The sequence below is a fragment of the Mirounga angustirostris genome, unplaced genomic scaffold, assembly GCF_029215605.1.
Source record: "Mirounga angustirostris isolate CCGP_5_RB_7025 unplaced genomic scaffold, mMirAng1.0.hap1 SCAF_3, whole genome shotgun sequence".
Lineage (NCBI taxonomy): Eukaryota > Metazoa > Chordata > Mammalia > Carnivora > Phocidae > Mirounga > Mirounga angustirostris.
In genome coordinates this window covers 165029308-165049833 of record NW_026991711.1, presented here as the reverse complement: position 1 = coordinate 165049833, position 20526 = coordinate 165029308, and the positions used below count along the sequence as shown (strand labels likewise).

At 38.5% G+C, this 20526-nt stretch overlaps 1 protein-coding gene across 3 annotated transcripts in view; it reads right to left on the bottom strand.

Annotated features, from left to right (window-relative positions):
- The window catches only part of PARD3B (par-3 family cell polarity regulator beta), a 1000807-nt gene that overhangs the window by 579546 nt on the left and 400735 nt on the right, over positions 1-20526 (bottom strand). For all 3 annotated transcript variants that reach the window (XM_064586958.1, XM_064586957.1, XM_064586959.1), the window contains one exon: positions 15428-15599. In XM_064586958.1, the coding sequence (XP_064443028.1) occupies positions 15428-15599 (172 nt within the window). The remainder of the gene's footprint in view (positions 1-15427; positions 15600-20526) is intronic.

The window sequence follows — 20526 nt, the reverse complement described above, 5'->3', positions numbered from 1 at the left end:
TCCGTTAGGGATTAAGAGGAACAGGGATGCTATGTGGTCTCTTTTGGCAAACATCTACACTTTTTGCTGCTGAGAATTACCTACTTTTATTACTAAGACAAATGGCAAGTGATAGAAGATGTGGAAGTTCACCTCTCGTAGATACTACTGAACATTTTCCCCAAAATGTGAACTAATTTAACCTCCGGTTAGTAGTGATGAGGGTTCCAGTTACTCCACAGACTCACCAACACCTGGTGTTGTCTTTTTCATTTTAGTAATTTATGGATTGTAGTAGTCTTTTGTTGAAAAAATAAATTTAAACCAACTTTTTATTTTGGACTCTAAATTTATAAAAATGTCACAAAGAGTGTCTAATTTTTCCTAGGCTAACATCTTACCTAACTATGGTGCATATGTCAAAATGAATGTTATTTATACAGGATTATTTACTAAGCTATAGGCTTCATTTGGGTTTCCCTAGTTTTCTCACTAATGTCCTTTTCTGTTTGAGAGTCAACCCAGAATACCACATTGTATTTAGTCATCAAGTCTCTTCTGCTCTGGCAGTTTCTTAGTCTTTTTTTGTTGTTCATGACCTTGGCAATTGCAAAGAGGGCTGGTCAGATATTTTGTAGAGTGTCCTCAATTTGGGTTTGTTTAATGCTTTTCTCAAGATGAGCTTGGGGGAAGAACATCACTGAAGTGAAATGCTCTGCTCATCACATCATAGGGAATATATCAGCTGACTTCTCCCTGGTGATGGTAATCTTGATCAGTTGGTTCAGGTAGCACTGGCTAGATATCGCCACTGTACACATTACTTTTTTTTCCCCCCCATAACCAATACTTAGAAGTGAGTCACCAACCTCAGTTTATACTCAAGGAGGAAGGAGTATGTGTATATATTATTTGGAACTCTTCTGTAAGGAAGATTTGTTCCTCACCACCACCATTACCACCTTTATTTATTCAATCAATCATTTATTTGTATCAGTATGAACACATATATATTTACTTTCTATCTTGGGTTATAAACCAATACTACATTATTTTGTTGTCAATTTTGCAATGTGATTTTAACATGTCTTCCATGAAGATGAAATTGAACCCTTTTTAATATATTTACTGCCCATACAAATATTTATTTTATATGAAATGCCTTGTTAAGAGTTCTATTTTTATCTTGAATTATTTGCTTTTCTCTTATTTCTAGGAGTTTTTCATATGCTTTGGTAATGGCCTTTTGTCAAATATATGTATTACAAATATCTTCTCAGAGTCTACATTTGTTTTCACTATTTTAATGGTATTTAGTGGACAGAATTCTTTAACATAATCCAATTTATCTACATTTTTCTATGGCTAGCTCTTTTTATGTCCTGTATTAAAAATAAGCCTAACCCTAAAGTAATGCATATATCCCCATGTTGTCTTCACAGTTTGTTTGTAGATCTAAATATAAAGAAATGGCAAAAACAGTCTGTCTTGCACTGATTTTCATATAAGGTGTGAGGTAGGGGTTAAGATTATTTTTTCTATATAAATATTGAATTGACTCAGCATCATCCCTTCCCCAGTGCACAGCAGCTGTCAAATCTGACATAAAACAAATGACTATTTGTGAGGGTCTGTTGCTAGAAATTTTCATTCTATGCCATTCATCCCTCCTTGTGTCCAAATCACACTGAATCAATTACTATAACTTTATAAATCTTGGTGTCTGGTAAGGTAGCTCCTTCCAAGTTTGTTGTTCTTCTCTAAGGCTGTCTTGTCAATTCTACTCTAGCATCATTTTTTGAGTTGTTCCTTCAATGTCTGGGGAGCAGTGGTTGCCCACTCATATCTCTGTATGAAGTACTCAGTTGCTTAAGAGTAACAAGAAGCTTCAGTTGTTTTAAAGCATGTTCATTGACAGGTCTAATTTTAACAGGCATGAACAGGAAGGCAGGCAGTCAGGCTGTCCACCTCCACCCCAGCCCATCCCTCAATGCCAAAAGAAAAAGAGACTTAACTCTGGCAGCCTGAAATCTGAGTCACCTATTAATCTGATTCTATTTACTTTCCATTCCCCCTTCTTCCCATTTCCAGTGGTTTTATTAATCTATCCCCCTCCCTTTATTTTTACTCACAACTGTCATTTGTATGAAAGTTTGGGAAGGAGGAAACACAAAAGAAATTAATCTACTTTTTGGGAACTGAAAGCTGATGTGCTTTACTTCTTTACTCATGAAGATGGTGGAATTATAATCAGCAAGACAGGTATATTACATAAAGGCGGGTGTTAGGTTTCAGTGCATGGTATATATAAATATCACCCATGCCATGTCTCAATTAAAAAAAAAAAAAGAATGAGAACTATTGTACTGAATTGTGAACACCTTGAGGAAAAAAAGCGTAATTTCTATTTGATTTCTATTTCCAATAGTAAGTTCTTTGTGAATCATATAATCAACTGTTAACTTTAAAGCATTTTTGATCTATACCAGCATCTTATTTGAAAAAAAAGAGTCAACTCAGAGACACATGGACTAGATATCTGTGCTGGCTGATCTCCATGTTGCTATCCAGAGCCACTTCCCAAGGCTTTTAAGCCCTGTTCTGGCCGCCCAGAGGCTGACTTTCATTCAGTAACTCAGTCCATCACACTGGCCAGTTTCCTCTTGCCGCCTATTGGATTTGGCCATTAGAAAGGGACCAGCTGGAGATCAGAGGCTAGGAAGAAAGGGGTATTAGGATGTTTAACCCCTACTGTGTTCCCTCTATCTTTGAAAGTGGCAGCACTGGACAACCCTAGATCACAGGTTCTGATCCCCTAAGGACCTCTCTTCCACATCAGCAGCTCTCACCAGATTGCTAAGAATTTTCTCCCCTTGCCACTTTTGGGCTTGGGCTGGTAAGGGTTTTCCCAATCTTTTTAGGACTTGAGTGCCTCACTTTCATAAATAATTCCATTATTAAATTGTCTTCAAATACACCTTTGAGATGCCATCTGTTTCTTGTTGGCACCCTGACTGATACAGTGTTCTAGGTCAGCTGGATGAGTGAAATAACACTACAAATAAATTCTTCTTCCCTTGTGTAAAGGTACTGTCAAACATAAACAGCATACACTTACCAACTGTAAAAGAAAATTCTTATGAACAATATGCTGAATCAGGGTGAGGACATGAAAGTAAATACTTGAGTTAAGATAAAAAGAATCAAAGCAATTACCCTTCTACAAATCTCTAAAAACAAGCACAAAGGTATTATATGAAAACTCTGCAGCAATTATATTATTTTGATTAATGTCCCTGAGTATTATTTTAGCTTCAATAAATCATTTTACTGTTTATCTTCTAAGCCTGAAGAGAGGAAAAACAAATGTAATTTTATGGCTTAGGAGAAGGCATAAAGATGGCCAGAGTCTACATTTATGAAAAAGAGAGAACACGGTGTCATGGGTTGAATTGAAAGTGGGGAAAAGAGAGAACAAAAAACCAGACCAACATATTTAGATAAACACAAGGAGATTTTATAATTTTCTACCAAATGATCAATAATAAAGTTAATGATAAAAATAATAGTGACTTACCACTTATTACATGGTGGGCACTATTCCAAGTGAGATATATATATATATACACATACATATATATATTCATTTATATATATATAAACGCTTTTGATGCTCACAACAACTCTATTCTGTCATTACTGATATTACCCATTATCTATACACACACACCGTATATACGTATATATATGTGTATATATGTATACAGAGGTGTATATATATGTATATATAATGGTTTATACACACACATACACACACACACAGAGGGAGAGAGAGAAAGAGAGATTTTATAGAAGAAACTGAGACATACTGAGGTTAAATAATTTTCCAAAGATCACCTAGTTTGTAAAGGGGAGAGTCATATCTGACCTATGCTTGTGCTCTTAATTTCTATACTATACTTTGGTAAATATATTTACATATTATATCATCTGTATCCTTCCTCATCCCTTTTGGAATTAATGTGTTGCATACTTGTTCATTAATATACTGGAGAAAAAACAAAGTGAAATATATTCAGGTTACATTTTGCGTACTGAGAACCAATTTTTAAGAAGACATGAGTTATAGACAAGAATTTTGCCTAACCTCACATAACTTTTCACCTTATAAAGACCGAACATTATCATATCAAATTTATGACAACTACCAAACAAACGCTAAACATTATTTTTAAAAATAGGGCAATAAGGCAGTCAAGGAATTTCTTTTAAAGAAAACTAATTTTTGAGTAAGTTTTTGAAGAAGGTGATAATTGGTCTGAAAAGGAGAAAACACACAAAATTCATTCTCTAAACTTCTCTAAGGAAATCTGCCAAGACAGTCAAGATGCTCCTTCTCAATACAGTCTGCAATGTAGATGAATTCACATATAGGACAATCATATTTAGACAGTTTGGACACTCAAATGGAGAATGGTGGTTTGAGTAAGAATAGAGGGACTGAAAATAGAACTTTAACTTTCTGTATCACGTAAATAAATCAGGCTGAGATATAGCCTATCGATTTGGAGAAGAAAAGGATCACCCTTAGGTGTCCAGTCAGTAATTTATATGGCACTCAGTGAAAAAGCAGCAAGGAGTGGGTCATTGACATCTACCTCCTGTCTAGGGCACAATTAATTCTTCTGAACAGTGCATTTACTGAACTCACCAGCATAGAAGTCTGGTCTCCAACTTCACTATCTAGAATTAAAAGATTAGATTTGATTGCGGTGTCATTGGGAAGAAGGATGGATAGATGGATGGATGGATAAATATTCATCCATCAACCTACTAGGTCCTTGGAGACCTTCCTTGGGCAGCATAGGACACAGTTAGTGGTAATGGAAAGACCTGGCATCCTAGTTATTTCTGGTCACCTAATAGGAAATAAAACTAACAGTGCCCAAAATAGAAAATGAAAATTGCAGAATCATATATAGACCACAAACTTGAAGTTTTATTATTTCCAAAACCTCTCTGTCAAACAAAGACCCAAATAAAAGGCAATTAACCAAGCTTTGGGGAGACACTGCACATGACTAATGGCACACAGTGAAGCTTTTTGTGCACATCTAAATCTACTTATGTGGTAAGACCTTTTTCAACTATAAGATTCTGTAATTGTAAGCTCTGTGTTATTATAACAAGAGTTGTAAATTATAAAAATGGAAACCTAACCAAGTTAAGAGATTCACCCAGTAATTTATTTTAAGTCAACTAGACTGCAAGCTGCTTGGGAATGAGTTCATGGCTCATGCTATTTTATATTCCTCTGGTAGCCTAGCATAATACTTCTTCTCTATTGAGCCAGCAATAAATAATTATTGATTACCTGAAGTCAGTGACAGGCACACCACCATCTTCTGTAGCAATGACATCAGATAGACTGATTTCCATAACTACATTCTTAAGCCCAATCATCGGAAAAGAGCAGATGTTAGCTGTGCAAAGGCTGAGTTCTCTGCCATGAGAGCAGTTAATTGTAACACCCAACTAAAGTCATGAGGTCAAAGGACATTATTCCTGAACTGTGACTAAAATACAAAGTTTGCCTCATGCTTTCAGGTCTCTGGGGCAGAAAGTCTATTTGTTTTAAAAACATAAGGAGAGTTTAATTGATCATCACAATTCTGCAGAACCAGATGACACCAAGCCGTTCAGCTTGCTGCTATCCATGTCATTTTTCAGAAACAAATAGTGCAAAAAGATATGGAAATGCCATTCTTATCAATAGTTTCAAGAAACATGGACATTGAGGTAATGGCTTCTTTTAACTAATATTATCTTAAAACACCAACTACAAGAGCTATGATTTTAAATAGGTTGTGGGTAGGCAAGAAGCCTTTTAACTTATTTTCCTTGATCATGCCATATTCCACACACATGCATTAAGTAATCCTAGCCAAGCCTTCCAAATAAACAAAAAGAAAATAAGCAAGATGTACCACATAATTTCCTTTAATTTTACACAAAGGAAAAAAAAAAGTCCCAAATTTCTTCCATCTGTAAAAGAATTTGAAGAGTTTAATAGAGTCTCATATTTACATAGAACAGTAATCAAGATTTTTTCTGGTATTTTTAGAGGGTTACCTGTATTTTCTGATAGCTATCAAGATTTTCCCATTAAGTCCATGAATAAACAGAATGGGCACCATTTTCTGTGTACCATACGATAGATACATTGTTTCAATGATAAATTGACAGTCTGTGGTGGTGGTATCTGATAAACATTTTAAAAAGGGTAAACACAAGAGAGATAGCTTTCTTATGGCAATTGCTAAGCAATCCTTATCACCTTTCTTATGGCAATTGCTAAGCGGTCCCTATCACCTTGGGACGTGAGAATGACGAGATCAAGCTGTTTCAGTCTTTCTTACTTTGATTTAGCCAAAGATCTTAGCAAAATTTCCAAATAGGTATAGCCCAAGGAACTAACCAAATATGTGTATACTGGGGCATAATTTATCATATAGCTTTATCAGATAAAGCAAATGAGAAAATCCTGAGCCAGTCATAAAAGCGTGTCCAACTCAGAGTGACTTGTCCTTAAGATGGATCTTCTGTAAATAATTAAATTAGTCCCCCAGATGGATAGAAGGGGGGGATCTTGTGTGTGGGCATGGGCATAAACACACACACACACACACACACACATTCTAAAGGCTAAACCTTATATTTAAGTTGTTAGTATAAATGAGACTTTACCACATACTGAATTGTTAGCAAGATTCCTGAATTTCACACTGCAAATCAGCATGATTATTATAAATAATTTGGTTAGATGTGATTAGAAATTTATGAGAAATGTAATCTATGGTCACAAAGACTTATATATTTAAAAATCTGAGTCCTATTGTTAAGAATGTTTAATACAGATAATTAATTTGAAAGCATTTTGAAAAAGGCATGTGAAACCCTAGAAGGCTCTCAAAAGCAGAACCTCTATCCAGAGAATGGAGGACCATTCTGTCTGGTGCTATTTGGCTGTCCTAGAGAAGAGGGGTTATAAAAAAGGAAGATGGGGGTTGTAATGGTGGCTGGGAAAGGAGTAAGAAGAGACTATGGGTGTGTGTGTGTGTGTGTGTGTGTGTTGGAGGGTTGGGGGGTGGTCTTCCTCTTCTTTTATTAAAAGAACAAACTGCAAATGATTTTATCAGTGGCCCAAGGAATTATAAAAAGTTGAATATGACAGTATGACTGAAAATATTTTCACCACTCAGGGAGTAGGCCTTTGCAAACATGGCCTCACTGGACTTACTATTAAAAGCAGTGTGCAAAAGAGGCCTGAAAACCCAGGGGTCTAATATCAAGCGAGCGGTAGGAAGGTGACCTTTCATTCCGTTTGTTTATGAGAGGATCTGCAGACTCTGTCTCAGTGTGGGTCCAGCATCGGCAAGAGGCCAAAGGGGAGACGGTGAACTCGGCGTTTTTTTGTTTTTTGCTTTTTCTGAGGTCATATAATCAACTTAGAAATTTATAGCTGGAAAAGAACAAGAGTGAAAGTTTGTTTTTTATATACTATCTTACATTTTTGGATGAATGGCTAAATGCAAATCCCCTTTAATATTTTTTTCCATAGAGTACAACCACCTTAGTACCAATTTAAGTACTAAATTTAGCCATTGGATATAGCACACAAAATTGAAGGGACAAAGGAGAACTGAAGCAGGTAGTAATTAAGACAAAATACAAAGACAAACTCGACAGAAAACAGAAAAATGAAAATAGTAGTTCTGTTAGGCTGATGGTAATGTTTTTTCTTGTTTAACATTCTATAACTTAATAAATAATATCTCACTTAAAAGACATTTATAAGAATACAGAGTATTTGCAAGCAAATCTCACTCATTTTTATAAAATGTTATAAACTGACTGCCTGTCTATGAAGTATGCCTGTATACACCATTCCTCTGCAGTTACTTATAAAAGGTAATGCCAAGTATGCTGGAAAGTTCTTATTTGAACTACTACTCACATCTGTACTTCACTAACACAAACAAAAATGACTCCTGTGTGGTAATTACCTTTTAACATTTGTTCAGGAGTTGCTTGTCTTTAGGTATTGATTTTATTTTTTCATTCAACCAAGTACCTCGGGCCCTTTCTGGAGTATCAAAACATTTTTAAAATATTCAATATATAATCTGATTCCCTCCACCCCCAGCAACTTTCACCTACTGTGAAAACAAACTAAAATAAAAACCAAAACATCAGGAAAAGAAGAATGATGCCAGAAATGGGTTAGAAACGCCGTGACCGCCTTCATCCTGATTTAGTCACTGTCGTTCCAGAAAGCATGCACACACTTTGTTGACTCTATGGCTGTGACTGATTGATGACGGCCTGGCAAGGTTACCATAGCTAATTACAACATCATTCATCTAAGCCTGCATGGGAAGAAAATACCAGCCTCGAAGGGAAGAAAAAAGTAAAGAAAGAAAAGCTATTCTATAGCTGTTAACTTTTGAATAATCAGCCCCAACAGGAAACAAATAAGATGAAACTCAATGACCAAATTATGACTTATGGATTCATCCAAGCAAATGACCTCAGTTGCCTGGTAATTTCAACTCTGGTTTCACAGCCCACAACGGAGAGCTTCCAGCAAAGAGGAACCCGCAACATGCTTGTGCGCTTTGTAGTCTGAATTCAAAGGCTCCGGCAGAAGCCCAGCCCAGCCCTGAGCTTTAGTTCTGCTATGTGTGTGGTGTGACTGTGTTTGTCTAGGGTCAGATGCCAATACTTAAACTCACATTATGGGCACAGCAGCTACTTACACACTGCAGCCTAATTAAAGGAATAAACTTCCCCCTTCTTTATTTTTTCCTGAAGATCAGTGCCATAAAGGGATTTGGTTTCCTTAAAAATTCAGACAAATGTTCCCATATGTTTCCCTTATGCAGTAAATTAGTCAAAATCAGATAGAAAATGGTCACAATTTCCAACACTAATCTATGGCTATGTAATTTTTTTTCCTGAGAACTACTGAAAATAAAGACAAGGGAACTCAGTGTTTTGAAAATAATTGTATTATAACAAACACACAATCATAACGTCCATTTCAGTTTTGAAGCAGAAACACACAAGGAAACAATAAAGCATCTGAGGCACCTTTCAGCTTTCAAGTCTCAGAAACAAGAATCACTTTCAAATAGAAAGAGAGCTCATCTTCAAAGTTTAACACACAAGAGGAGAATAAAGCTAATGCTATTTCAACTCCAAACTTTAATCAGATTGCTTTATATCTGGGTAATATAGATCACAAGACTGGCAACAACCAAGTCCCAAATGCGTTTTTTCCTGATACACTGTTTAAATTACATCCCTAAAATAATTATAACTAAAGAAAATATTTTCTCATGTAAGCTTGAACCCAAAATAGCAAGTTTCTGTCAAGAAGTACTGAAAAAAATTATCAAAAGATCCAAAATAAAACTACTAATTACCTGGGGCCATGGGACAGAAATTGGCAGGCGCATGGAGTCAGATTCGAATTCAGCGTGGTACGAATGAAATTCTCCTAAAACAATCATAGCCCATTAGGGCAAGCAAGGGGTATTTTATAGATGAGAAAACTGTGGGGCAAGGAGACATGGTAATGACACATAACGAAATGACCCAGATGGTCTCAACTCAAATATTCACTTCTCTGGAAATGACAAATGTGTCCTGATTTATTTTGTTTGGAAAGATGTGGTCCTGATACAGATTAAATGATTTACCTGGGCACACAGCTAGATCAAATACTGTAGGTCTGGGACCAGCTCCACACCACTGGTTCCCGAGGGACAAGGATGGGCCAAGCTTGGGGCCATGACCTCATGACATCTTTTGCGCAACAGTAGAAGGCCAGGTACCACAGATCTAAAGGCAGCACAGGAACCACTGACGAGAAGGCTAAAAGACCCTTACTCTTCTAAATGGCAAGCTAATTGTCCTAATTTGTCTGATGTACAGAAGGCGCTACGTGCAGATCCTTGAAATGTCAAAAAGAGTACAACGGTATCTGCAATACAGAAAAAAAATCACCTCTGTATCCCATTAGCATATTGGTTTTGGTGCAGTTTTCCCCCAAACACACATACATGCATGTGTGCAGGTGTGTGCAGACCTACAAGGGATGAGGAGACGAAGTAAATTCTTCTTCTTTTTTTTTTTTTTTATTTACAGAAAGATTTAAAGGAAATTTTCGCCATCTAATTTTCTGGTCTTTATTCCCTTATTAGCTTCTGACTTACAGCTATTCATAGTATCTATTTATTAATTTACATTCTATCTTGATTCCAAAATGATATGAGGTGGTATTTTATCACATATAGTATTAAAAGACATGGTAATTGAAATCTTCAATTAATCCCAAAAATGTCATGTAGTTGAAAGAGTGCTGTACTAGAAGCCAGAAGACACAGGGTCCAACTCTAGTTCTTTACCCAACCAGTTATTTGACATCAGAGCACACATTTGCTTATTTGTAAAATATTGTCAATTGTCTAGAGAACTGCTAATTATGAAATTCTATTCTATTTCCAGAACCAGCACTTTACAAAAGGTGTTGTCAGGGGCACTATGAATTCTTGAGGGGAAGTGGGTTTCTTCACTATAGTACTTCTAAAAGGCATTAGGATTCTCTGTTGCCTACTCAACAGCCTTCTGTATTCCTTTCTTCCCCACTAGCATAATCCATCTTACCTGTACAAAGAGTGAACATGAATAAATTAGAAGAGCATCTAAAACTTAAATGCTCAGTAAACATCATTTGTTAATTAACTACAATCACATAGTTGTTGAAATCCCAAACCATGTTCAGAAGTACCACAGGCCTCCAAAGAAGACTTGGAAAAATCCCTGAACTGGGCGACTTTAAAGTTCAAGTGGACTCTGTGAATATGAGTCTTTGCTATTCTACCTGGCATTTGTTCTACAGCAAGTCTCTTCTTTTAAATAGATTTTTAGGTTAGCAATCTCTAGGCTATACAGTAGGAAGCGTGGCCAATTTCAGAAACAGAATCTTAAAGTGTTGGCCCAAACTAGCAAATCATTCTGCATCAGGACTTAGACATTTAGCATTACATTAGAAAATCCACTGGGGTGCGGGGTGGGGGCGCCTGGGTGGCTCAGTCAGTTAAGCATCTGACTTTGGCTCGGGTCATGTTCTCAGGATCCTGGGATCCAGCCCCTCATCAGGCTCCCTGCAGAGCGGGGAGTCTGCTTCTCCCTTTCCTTCTGCCCCTCCCTCAGCTCGTGCACGCGCGCTCTCTCTCAAATAAACAAACACAATCTTTAAAAAAAAGAAAAAAGAAAAGAAAAAGAAAATCCGGGCGCCTGGGTGGCTCAGTTGGTTAAGCGACTGCCTTCGGCTCAGGTCATGATCCTGGAGTCCAGGGATCGAGTCCCTCATCAGGCTCCCTGCTCAGCGGGGAGCCTGCTTCTCTCCCTCTGACCCCCCCCCCATATGCTCTCTCATTCTCTCTCTCTCAAATAAATAAATAAAATCTTTAAAAAAAAAAAAAAGAAAAAGAAAATCCATTGGGAAAATAAATGGCAAGAAATAATTTAGATGAATGAGGTTGGAATTTTGTAGATGCCCAATTGATTTGAAACTCCTCCTATAAATAAAAATATATACCCCATTAGCTTATAGGGTATATGACTGAAATCTTTTAGGTAAGTAGAAGATTTCTCCAATTCATCTTTGTAACTCATCATTGCTGAATGAAGTATTAAGAAATTTATTTATTGTATACCTATTGTACCATCTTGAAGATGTGCACAAGGCTTTACAAACACAGTCATATTTGGGCTTGAATTTAAAAGATGCATACAAATTCACCAAGTAGAAAAGAAGCAAAGGGAGGACCAATGTGAAGAGGATAGTTACCTCTACAAGCACTGAGGCCTGAAAGACAGCAAATCTGGGGAACGGCAAGTGGTTCATGGTGCCTGCAGGTTAATGGAACTGTGGAAGAGTGGCCAGTAATAAAGGTGGGCAGAGAGGAAGTAGGTAGGTTGTGAAGAACCTGTAAATATGAACTTCTGGCATATTCTGGGCATAAGCATTTCATCTTGGAAGAAAAAGAAAAGGAGGGGCCGATCTCTGTATGCATATAGGGAATGTTGTTGGCTTTTAACAGAGTATCGTTAATTACCATCTTGTGTTGGACAATGATATAAAAATTATACTGAATATTGGGCATATTTTTATTTCAGATATCAATACAATACAAATTTTTGGCGATTAATATGACCTAATCATAAAAATGTGTTGATTCCTATTATTTGTTAAATGGTATCTTGATAAGAGATACAAGCATGTGAGTTGGTAATGATTAAATTCCCCATCTTCTTGAATGGGGCTTAAGAATTTGACAATCCGTGAGAATAAGCCCTGTGTCTGCTGCACCCGCTTATGCAAATGAGCCCCAGGAGAAGTAGGACCAGTTCCAATGGCCTCTGGGAGCTGAGTGGGGAGCTGAGCTGAAGAGCTGGGGCTCTGGTGCTTGGCATTTTATACGCACCCCGCTCTGGTGAATCACTGGGACACAAATGCTACTCCTCCTCTAGCCACCCAGCCCCCTTCATCAAGCAGCATCTCAGGGTAGGCTTGACAGCACGACCAGGTCACATTCCCCCCAGCAGCCATGAGCATTGCCTCTGCGGCCAGGCATCTCCCTCCATCCTGAGGCGACACCTGCACCATCTGCGACCACACCCTGACCCGAGGGCAACAAAAGGAAAGGAAAACGGAGCAGGCAGACACCGAAGCAGGCTGGGTTGTGCCCTTCTCTAGTTTCTCTGCGAAACTTGATAAATGTTTTCCCGTCTTTGCTTTCAAAGTTCCAGGAACGAAAAGTGCTCAATCTGCTGGACCCATGAGGGAGGATAAGGGCTGATTTTTTTTCATCATTCATCCCTGCCCAGATTCCTCCTGCTCATTCCAAGGAACCATCTGCATCGGTCTGCTAATGAGTTTGGACATGGCTCTCCGCGCACTACGAAGCCACTGGAGGTTGTTACGCAGGGAGTTATATAATCAGATTTGTGATTTAGAAAGGCAGCTCCGGCAGAAGCTGGGATTGGAGACAGCAGGCCCTGGGAAGAAAGAGGTCAGCTTGAGGCCTCCGTGACTGAGTGATGAGCAAGCTCTGTCCTGCTGTAAGGGTGGGGTGCATGCAGGCGGAAGGAAGTGAGGCTGGCCGGCAGGAGAGGGGAAGAAGGGCAGGTGAGGCCGGGGCTTCAGAGTCCGTGGCTGGAAGGCAACACTGACCACCCAGTGAGGAAGGTTAGCTAATCTCATCGTCTCATCCACACTACTACGTGGAACGGATCTGAAGCCGGGGAGGTAAGCACTTTCAGGGTTTAGATACCTATTCACAAAGTACACCCCAGAAAAAGCGTATCAATGTGTTCTTTTACTACTAGCATATGAGAGGGAGCACAGGAAAGTGGTTCCTGACACTGGAGCCAGAAAGGTTCAAATCCGGGCTTTGCCATCTACTTGCTATGTGATTTGGGATAAATTACTTCAATACTATGTGCCTGTGTCCTCACCTCTTAAATGAGGGGAGTAACAGAACCCAGCTAAGTATTGTGAGGCTTAGATGAGTTGTCATGGGAAGTCTGGGTGGCTCAGCCAGTTCAGTGTCTGCCTCCGGCTCAGGTCATGATCCCAGGGTCCTGGGACGGAGTCCCGCATGGGGCTCCCTGCTCCGCGGGGAGTCTGCTTCTCCCTCTGCCCCTCCCCCCACTCATGCACCCGCGCTCTTTCTCTGTCTGAAATAAAAAAAAAATCTTTAAAAAAAATCCTTAAAAAAAATGAGCTGTCATAAGCAAAGGATTTAGAACACTTGGGGCACCGTTCTGAGCTCAGTGCCTGGCATATAGTTCCCACTTAATAAAGATTCTCCCTCTCTCTCACCAAAAATTAGTACTAAAGAAGTAGAAAATTCAAAGAAAAAGAACCTCAGCTTACTGTTCTTCCTGATTTCAACATTATATTGCTCAGACAGTTCAACAAAAGAAGCTGAGAAAGCTTAAGAAAAACTTTTTTTTTTTTCCCCTGAGAAAGCTCCTAAGAGAAGACAGAAACAAATTCCCCAGCGCAGGGTACTCTAAGGTTCAGCCGTTTGAAGACCACACAGTGCTTGCTTATAAATAGAATATTAAAACAAGCAAGAGCAATTTTCTCCTTTCGTCTTCCCTTATTGCCTAATTTCCTTCCCATACCATTTGCATAATGGATAAAAAGGCAACCATTATGCAAATGAATGACAGGGCGGTGAGGATGCTGAAGCCACAGACCTCTGCTGTGGATGGAGCGAAGCTGCCACAGAGCCCTGGGTTGTCCCCATTCCAGCACACCACGTCACTAGCTGGGTTTCCAAAGGATAGAGGAGCATCATGAAGATTAGAGGTCATAAATTCCACTTGGTTTATTATAAAAGGGGCACCACAGATGCTTTCCAGAAAATTAGTACCAAATACGGATATTCAGTACTGTGGTATGTAAAATACACTTTCCAGTAAACATTTTGTTTCAGATGGGAAAAACCAGTACTCCGCAGGACTTCTATGATTTTAAGCATATACTTTGCTTTGCAAGGGGAAGATTCCCCTTGCAGAGTAGTAAAAGCCTCTGTTCTTCTACCTGGAGAATTAACCTATATAAGAGGTGCTCAGAGCAGTCTCAAAACATATGCAAACATTCAACAGGAATGAAAATTTGTTTTTAAGTACCAAAATGTTAGTGGCTTTTTCAAAAGCTTCATGCTGTTAAACTGACCTAAATTTATCTCTAAGAGGCATCACCGAAAACTGACATTGCTCTTGGAGATGTAAATTCACTGAAACTTTAGAAGAATGTTTATTTTTCTCCCAATGCCTTCAAAACAAAAATGAAGAATTCTGAACAAAATTACTGGGTAGATGGTTCTTGCTGGAATAAATCAGTAGGATAGAATTAAGAGACTAAATTCAAGATGTTTTCCCCAAAGTCTGAGGTACACAGTTTGAGGAGAAAAAGAAGGTGGCTGACACAGAAAGTGACCTCTATTCCTAGTCTGAAGTCCTTGATAACCGTTAGCTTTTGCCAGATGACCCTTTTCAGAGACATTTTTCAAGTGACACTCATAGGCTACAGATGAACCCCATCACTTACAGGCCAGCCTGTCCCATAGGATCCTGCAGGAGCAAGCAATTCAGATCCACCCACCATTCAAGAAAAAACCATATCCCCTTGTCTGAGCATCCACAGCTACAAAGAGCTATGTAAAAATAATTTAAAGAAAAGACAAACCAGATTTTTAAAGAAAGACACTAAGAGGATAAGTCATATAGTAGAAGCAACTCATAATCAGCAAGACGATGCATTTCAACCAGGTGAAGAACATACCAGTGAAAATACACATACCTAATTTCAGAGAAGAAGGGGTTACTTCAATTTCCCCACCAATTGGTTTAAATGCAGCCAACTGGGCAGCCACTTCCGTCTCAAAGGCATCTGGGCTCTGCCGACCTGCAGGGTTTCCACTGGGGCTCTCAATCTTGTGGAGTGGTTCTTGTTCATCAAACACAGCAATCAGCTATAAACAAATCCAACAACACTAATTACTTTGAATGGCATGCATATCACACAACACTGTATCTAGCTGATTGTGATCTTTCTTTGATTTTAAGGAAAATGGCCTCTGAAAACTTGTAACTTGGATGTTACTGTACCACAACTCTCAATGCAATATTATGTCTGTAAGGACTGTGGCAGGATTTCCTTAATGGTTTATCTATTCTTGAAATAAAGAACCTATTTTGTCTAACTCTCCTGAAGGAAGGAAATGGCTACCCCTTCCCACGTCACCTTTTCCAATATGCCGAAAAGGACTTCAGTATTTTTTTAAGAGGTTTCCAGAAATAAAAGTTGAATATGTAAAAGCTGAACAACAGATCTACAGGGTAAAAGAGGCCATTCCAGTCTCAGAGAGCTAAGATATTATAAAATCCACAATTACAGCTGTCCTTTTACACACAACCACAACAAATATATGTGCATATTTCCATACAATGTGTTCACTTTGTACGCACAGATAGCCCCTTTTTATACATCCCTTTAATTTTGTTCTCTTCATTCATGATGCTATGTTGACTGCTTTAAGTCCAATGAACGTCAAGTCCAATGAAACTACACATGAGCACTTTTAACCAAATTATTCCCATCTTCATCTCAATTTTGTTTCGTATAAGAACTGTTTCTTGTCCTTAATATAAAAACATTTAATTGTCCATTTCCAAGTCACTTTTCATAAAGGGCAAGATATAATAAAATACTCATTGCACAAACATTGCTGTACGAACAGCAAGGACAGTCCTGATGAAACTGTGTTTTTGGCCGGCAGACAGCACCACCATAGAGCGACTTCGCATGCTGCTCATCAGGTGATGTGGAAAAGTCCAAGTGTGTGTGTAGTAGGCAGTGCGGGGATGCGACTGTCAACCCAACAAAGGAGAGTGTGCGTAAATCTGAAACCTGCTAGGAAATCTTTAGATATTTTTCATTCATTAAATAAAACAAACCTACTTATGATTCAAACATTTATTCAGGAAAGGCACTCAAAGGCCCATTCATAGGGGAATCTTGTTAGCAATAGTATTAATAACACAAATGCAGGAGTAATCAATCAAAACATCACAAATTCCAAGTTCAGTCTTTCAAAAGAAATGAATACAATTAGGGATATGCAAATTGACTATTCAAAAATAATTTTCATAATTGACTACTCATTTCCAGTACGGAGACTTCTTTAATTGGAAAATCCAACAATCCTCTTACCACAGGAAAGAAATGCTACTCCCAAGGCATTATTTTTAATTCTTGAAATTGAGCACATACATTTTCTATTTTTAATTGGCAGCACTGATGAATTGATTTGAGAGAAGACTTAAATAGATTAATAATGAAAGATTATTCTAGTATAAAAATAATCAGTAGATCTGTATCTTTCTAATCATCTGGTCAGAGTGAAGAGCTTAACACTTTAAATCTTGAAAAGGAAAATAAAATCAATTTTTAAAATGTGCTGGAAGTGTTATTTTCATCACTATTTTTGTGACATAATTATAATTTCAGTTTTGCATATTGGTAAATTCTAACACATCTTAGTAACATTTATTTTAATTGCCAATCGGCGAGGCAAAGTGGCTTATTATACCAGTTCTACAAACACTTTTGTGTAAGTTAAGACTAGTACCTTACTTTTCCTCTTGCTACATCCTTAACTGCTAATATATGTACTGTATATTTGCCTTATTGCCTTAAATACTGGGGAAAAGAGAAAAAAAAAAAACAGAATAGCAATCTAAGCATAATACAGAATGTTAAAACTGAAAACTCATAAGTCATTACCTATGTTTGTTATATAAACCTTCCTCCTTAAGATACTTTACTGTTTTCCATACCTTCATATCCATACAGTTTATAGCATATGTTATAACAATGGTACACCTATTTATCAAATGAGAGAACACAACAGTTCAGAGATTTTGTTTGCCAAAGGGATATACTAAACAGTAATTGGTACGAGAATCTAGTCTTTTTAAATTTCCCACCCAGGGTTTCAGACCACAGTGTGACTGTTTTCCAAAATGAAAACTGTAAAAAGAGAGGCTATGTTGTCAAATATACATGGTTTTTCCATTAGGATGTTATGTCCTAATGAATACGGTAGACACAGAAAAGGCATTATATGACTCTTCACAAAGATGATGATAAGATGAACTGGAGCAGCCCCAAATCTCACGGTCTCCCACTCCCATAACTGACAGGAATTGTCACCCAAGAGTCTACTCTGGATGTGCAGATGAATGAATGAACGAATGAATGGGTCTCTATTCCTGGAAAGAAGAGGTTCAGTTCCTGAATCTGTGGTGCCCAAACGGAGTCGTTGGGTCCATCGGTGCTGGCTGCTGAGTGACTCACCATGGGCTTTTCATCTCAACGTCTACAACATGCACAGAACTTAGACTCGCTTCAACATCAACAATTTATTTAAACTGTATACATTGCAGGTGCTTATTAGCTAGATTACTTGACTCATGAGAACATCTACATTCCTGGGTAACAGAGTTCCCAGCATCAGAGATGCATTAATTAACATAAACCACTGTTCTAGTCCCTCAATAGAAGGCATGCTGATTTCCAAAGCGTCCAGTGCAGGCAAATGGCCTCTCCTCCCTGACCTTAAACCCATTACAAATTACCTTTCCCACAGAGATGAGATGGACATGAAAGAAGGAATTCTATTGAAAGTTTTCTGTTGTTAAGGTTTCACCTAGACTAAACTTCTAAGGCATACGGAAGATTTGTCACTGACATGGTAGGGCCCATACTAACCTAAATGCTACGCAAAATGCAAACAAGCAATATTTCATTTGGATGCCTTCCTCCTCTGCTGCTTTATCCATCTTCTGGTGACCTTTCTGTTCTCCTTCCATAGTGTCGGTATTCTCACGTCACCCAGCACAACACCGACATTTCCCAAAGACCCCATAATTCAAAATCTTTTCACACAGCCATTATTCCCAATCAAAACTTCTGTCCGCACAGATCTCTGTCAGTATGTAGGCATCTTATCCCCAGAGAGACACAGGAAGGTTAGTCCACAAATACGCTATTCATTCTCCCACTCAAAACAAAAAGAGAAACAAACAACCTTCTCAGGACCCCTACAGATACTATACCCATTTCTCAACTTTCCTTGAAAGCAAAATCTGAAAGAGCTGTCCACAGAGTAATTTCTAGTCTCTCTCCTCCCATTCTTTGCTGAGACCACACCAGTCAGGCTCTCACCCCTCCACTCCATAGAAACTGTTCTTATCAAGGTCAAAAACAATCTTCAGGTAGCTAAATCCCAAGCCACTTTTCTGGCTTGATTTAAGGACACAGTCGATCACTACCCTCTTCCTTAAATTATTTTCTTCACTTGCCTTCCCGGACATCTTCAACTCTCCAGGCCCTCCCTTAAATTTCCTTCTACTTATCCTCCTTGTCTCTAAAAATGTGAAATATGTCTAAATTTTTTTTGGACACCTCATTTGTCTCATGGCATACATGGAAGTATATGCTGATAACTTCCAAACTTAAATCTTCAACCCAGAGCTGCTTCTTGAACTCCAGGATCATATGGTCCACTGTCTAAAGTAACATGTCAAAAACTGAAAAACTGACCTTCCAAAGCTCTTTCCATAATCTTTTTACATCCCAATTAACGGCACCCCATTCTTCCAATTGCTCAGGCTAAAAACCTCCTATTAATCCTTGATGCCTTTTTCCTTCCCTTCCTCCCTCTCTCATCCACCCCCCACATAAGCAATTTGTCAACCAATCTCGAAATATAGTCAGAGTTTAACTGCTTCTCACCCCTCCACTCTCACCACTTTGGACCCCACTCCCAGTCTCTCCTGTGGATTATGGCAACAATTTCCTGTCTGGTCTCATTGTTTCTACCCATGCTCCCTTTCAATCCGTTCTCAACACAGCAGCCGGACTGACCCTACTAAAACACAAGGCAGGTCATGTCTCTCCTCTGATCAGTTGCCTTCCCATGTCACTTATAGTGAAGCTCAAGTCCTTGCAATGGACTATCTGGTCATGGGCTCCCTGTGAAATTTCTGACCTCATGTTCTGTGTGCATTCTCCCCTGTTCTCCGGATTCTATCCAGCTATGATTTCTTCTTCTTTGTTCTTAACTCAGTGTCTTTGCATTTGCTGTCCCCTCTGTCCCTTCAGTCCCTGATGCAGTCTTCCCCGAGACACGTACATGACTTGTTTCTCTATCTTTCCCAACTTTACTTAAACACCACACATCTGTGTTGCAACATCACTACCAGTTCCTACCTTCTCTTCCTTTTTCTTTGTAGCATTTATCACCCTATCAATGTTTCATCTTTTCTTGTTTGTCTTAGCTATTGTTGGTCTTCTCACAGTACTAGAATATAAGCTCCAAGAAAACAGTGATTTTTGTCTTTTTTATTGTATTCTCATCACCTAGAACAGTGCATATACATAGTAGGCCCTGAACATATATTTGTTGGAATGAGTAAAATGAGGCAAGAACAGATACTAACACCTAAGATAGCAGATAAAAGACACCTGGATTTTTTCATGTGTTTTCAGAATAAACATTCAAATTATTATTATTTTTTTTTAGAAATGAATGAGTATAAACAACCAATACATACCCATAAGATCCTCCAAGTGTCATTATCATTATTGCTGTTGTTTTGGTTTTGATATGGGGGAGAAATTCTTCATTTTTCTATTCAACACTGGGAGAAATTGCTTCTGCCACATCGAGCTCCAAAAATAGAGATTATGTGTGTTCTCTTTTCTTTTTCAGGCTCAGTTTTGAAAGGGAGAATCTGTTTCTTTGGTCTCTGAAGGAGCAGAAGTGTCACACTAGAGGTGTGTGGCAGATGGAGAGGGAGCAGGGTTAGAAGTCTGGCTCCAGGCACTCCCTT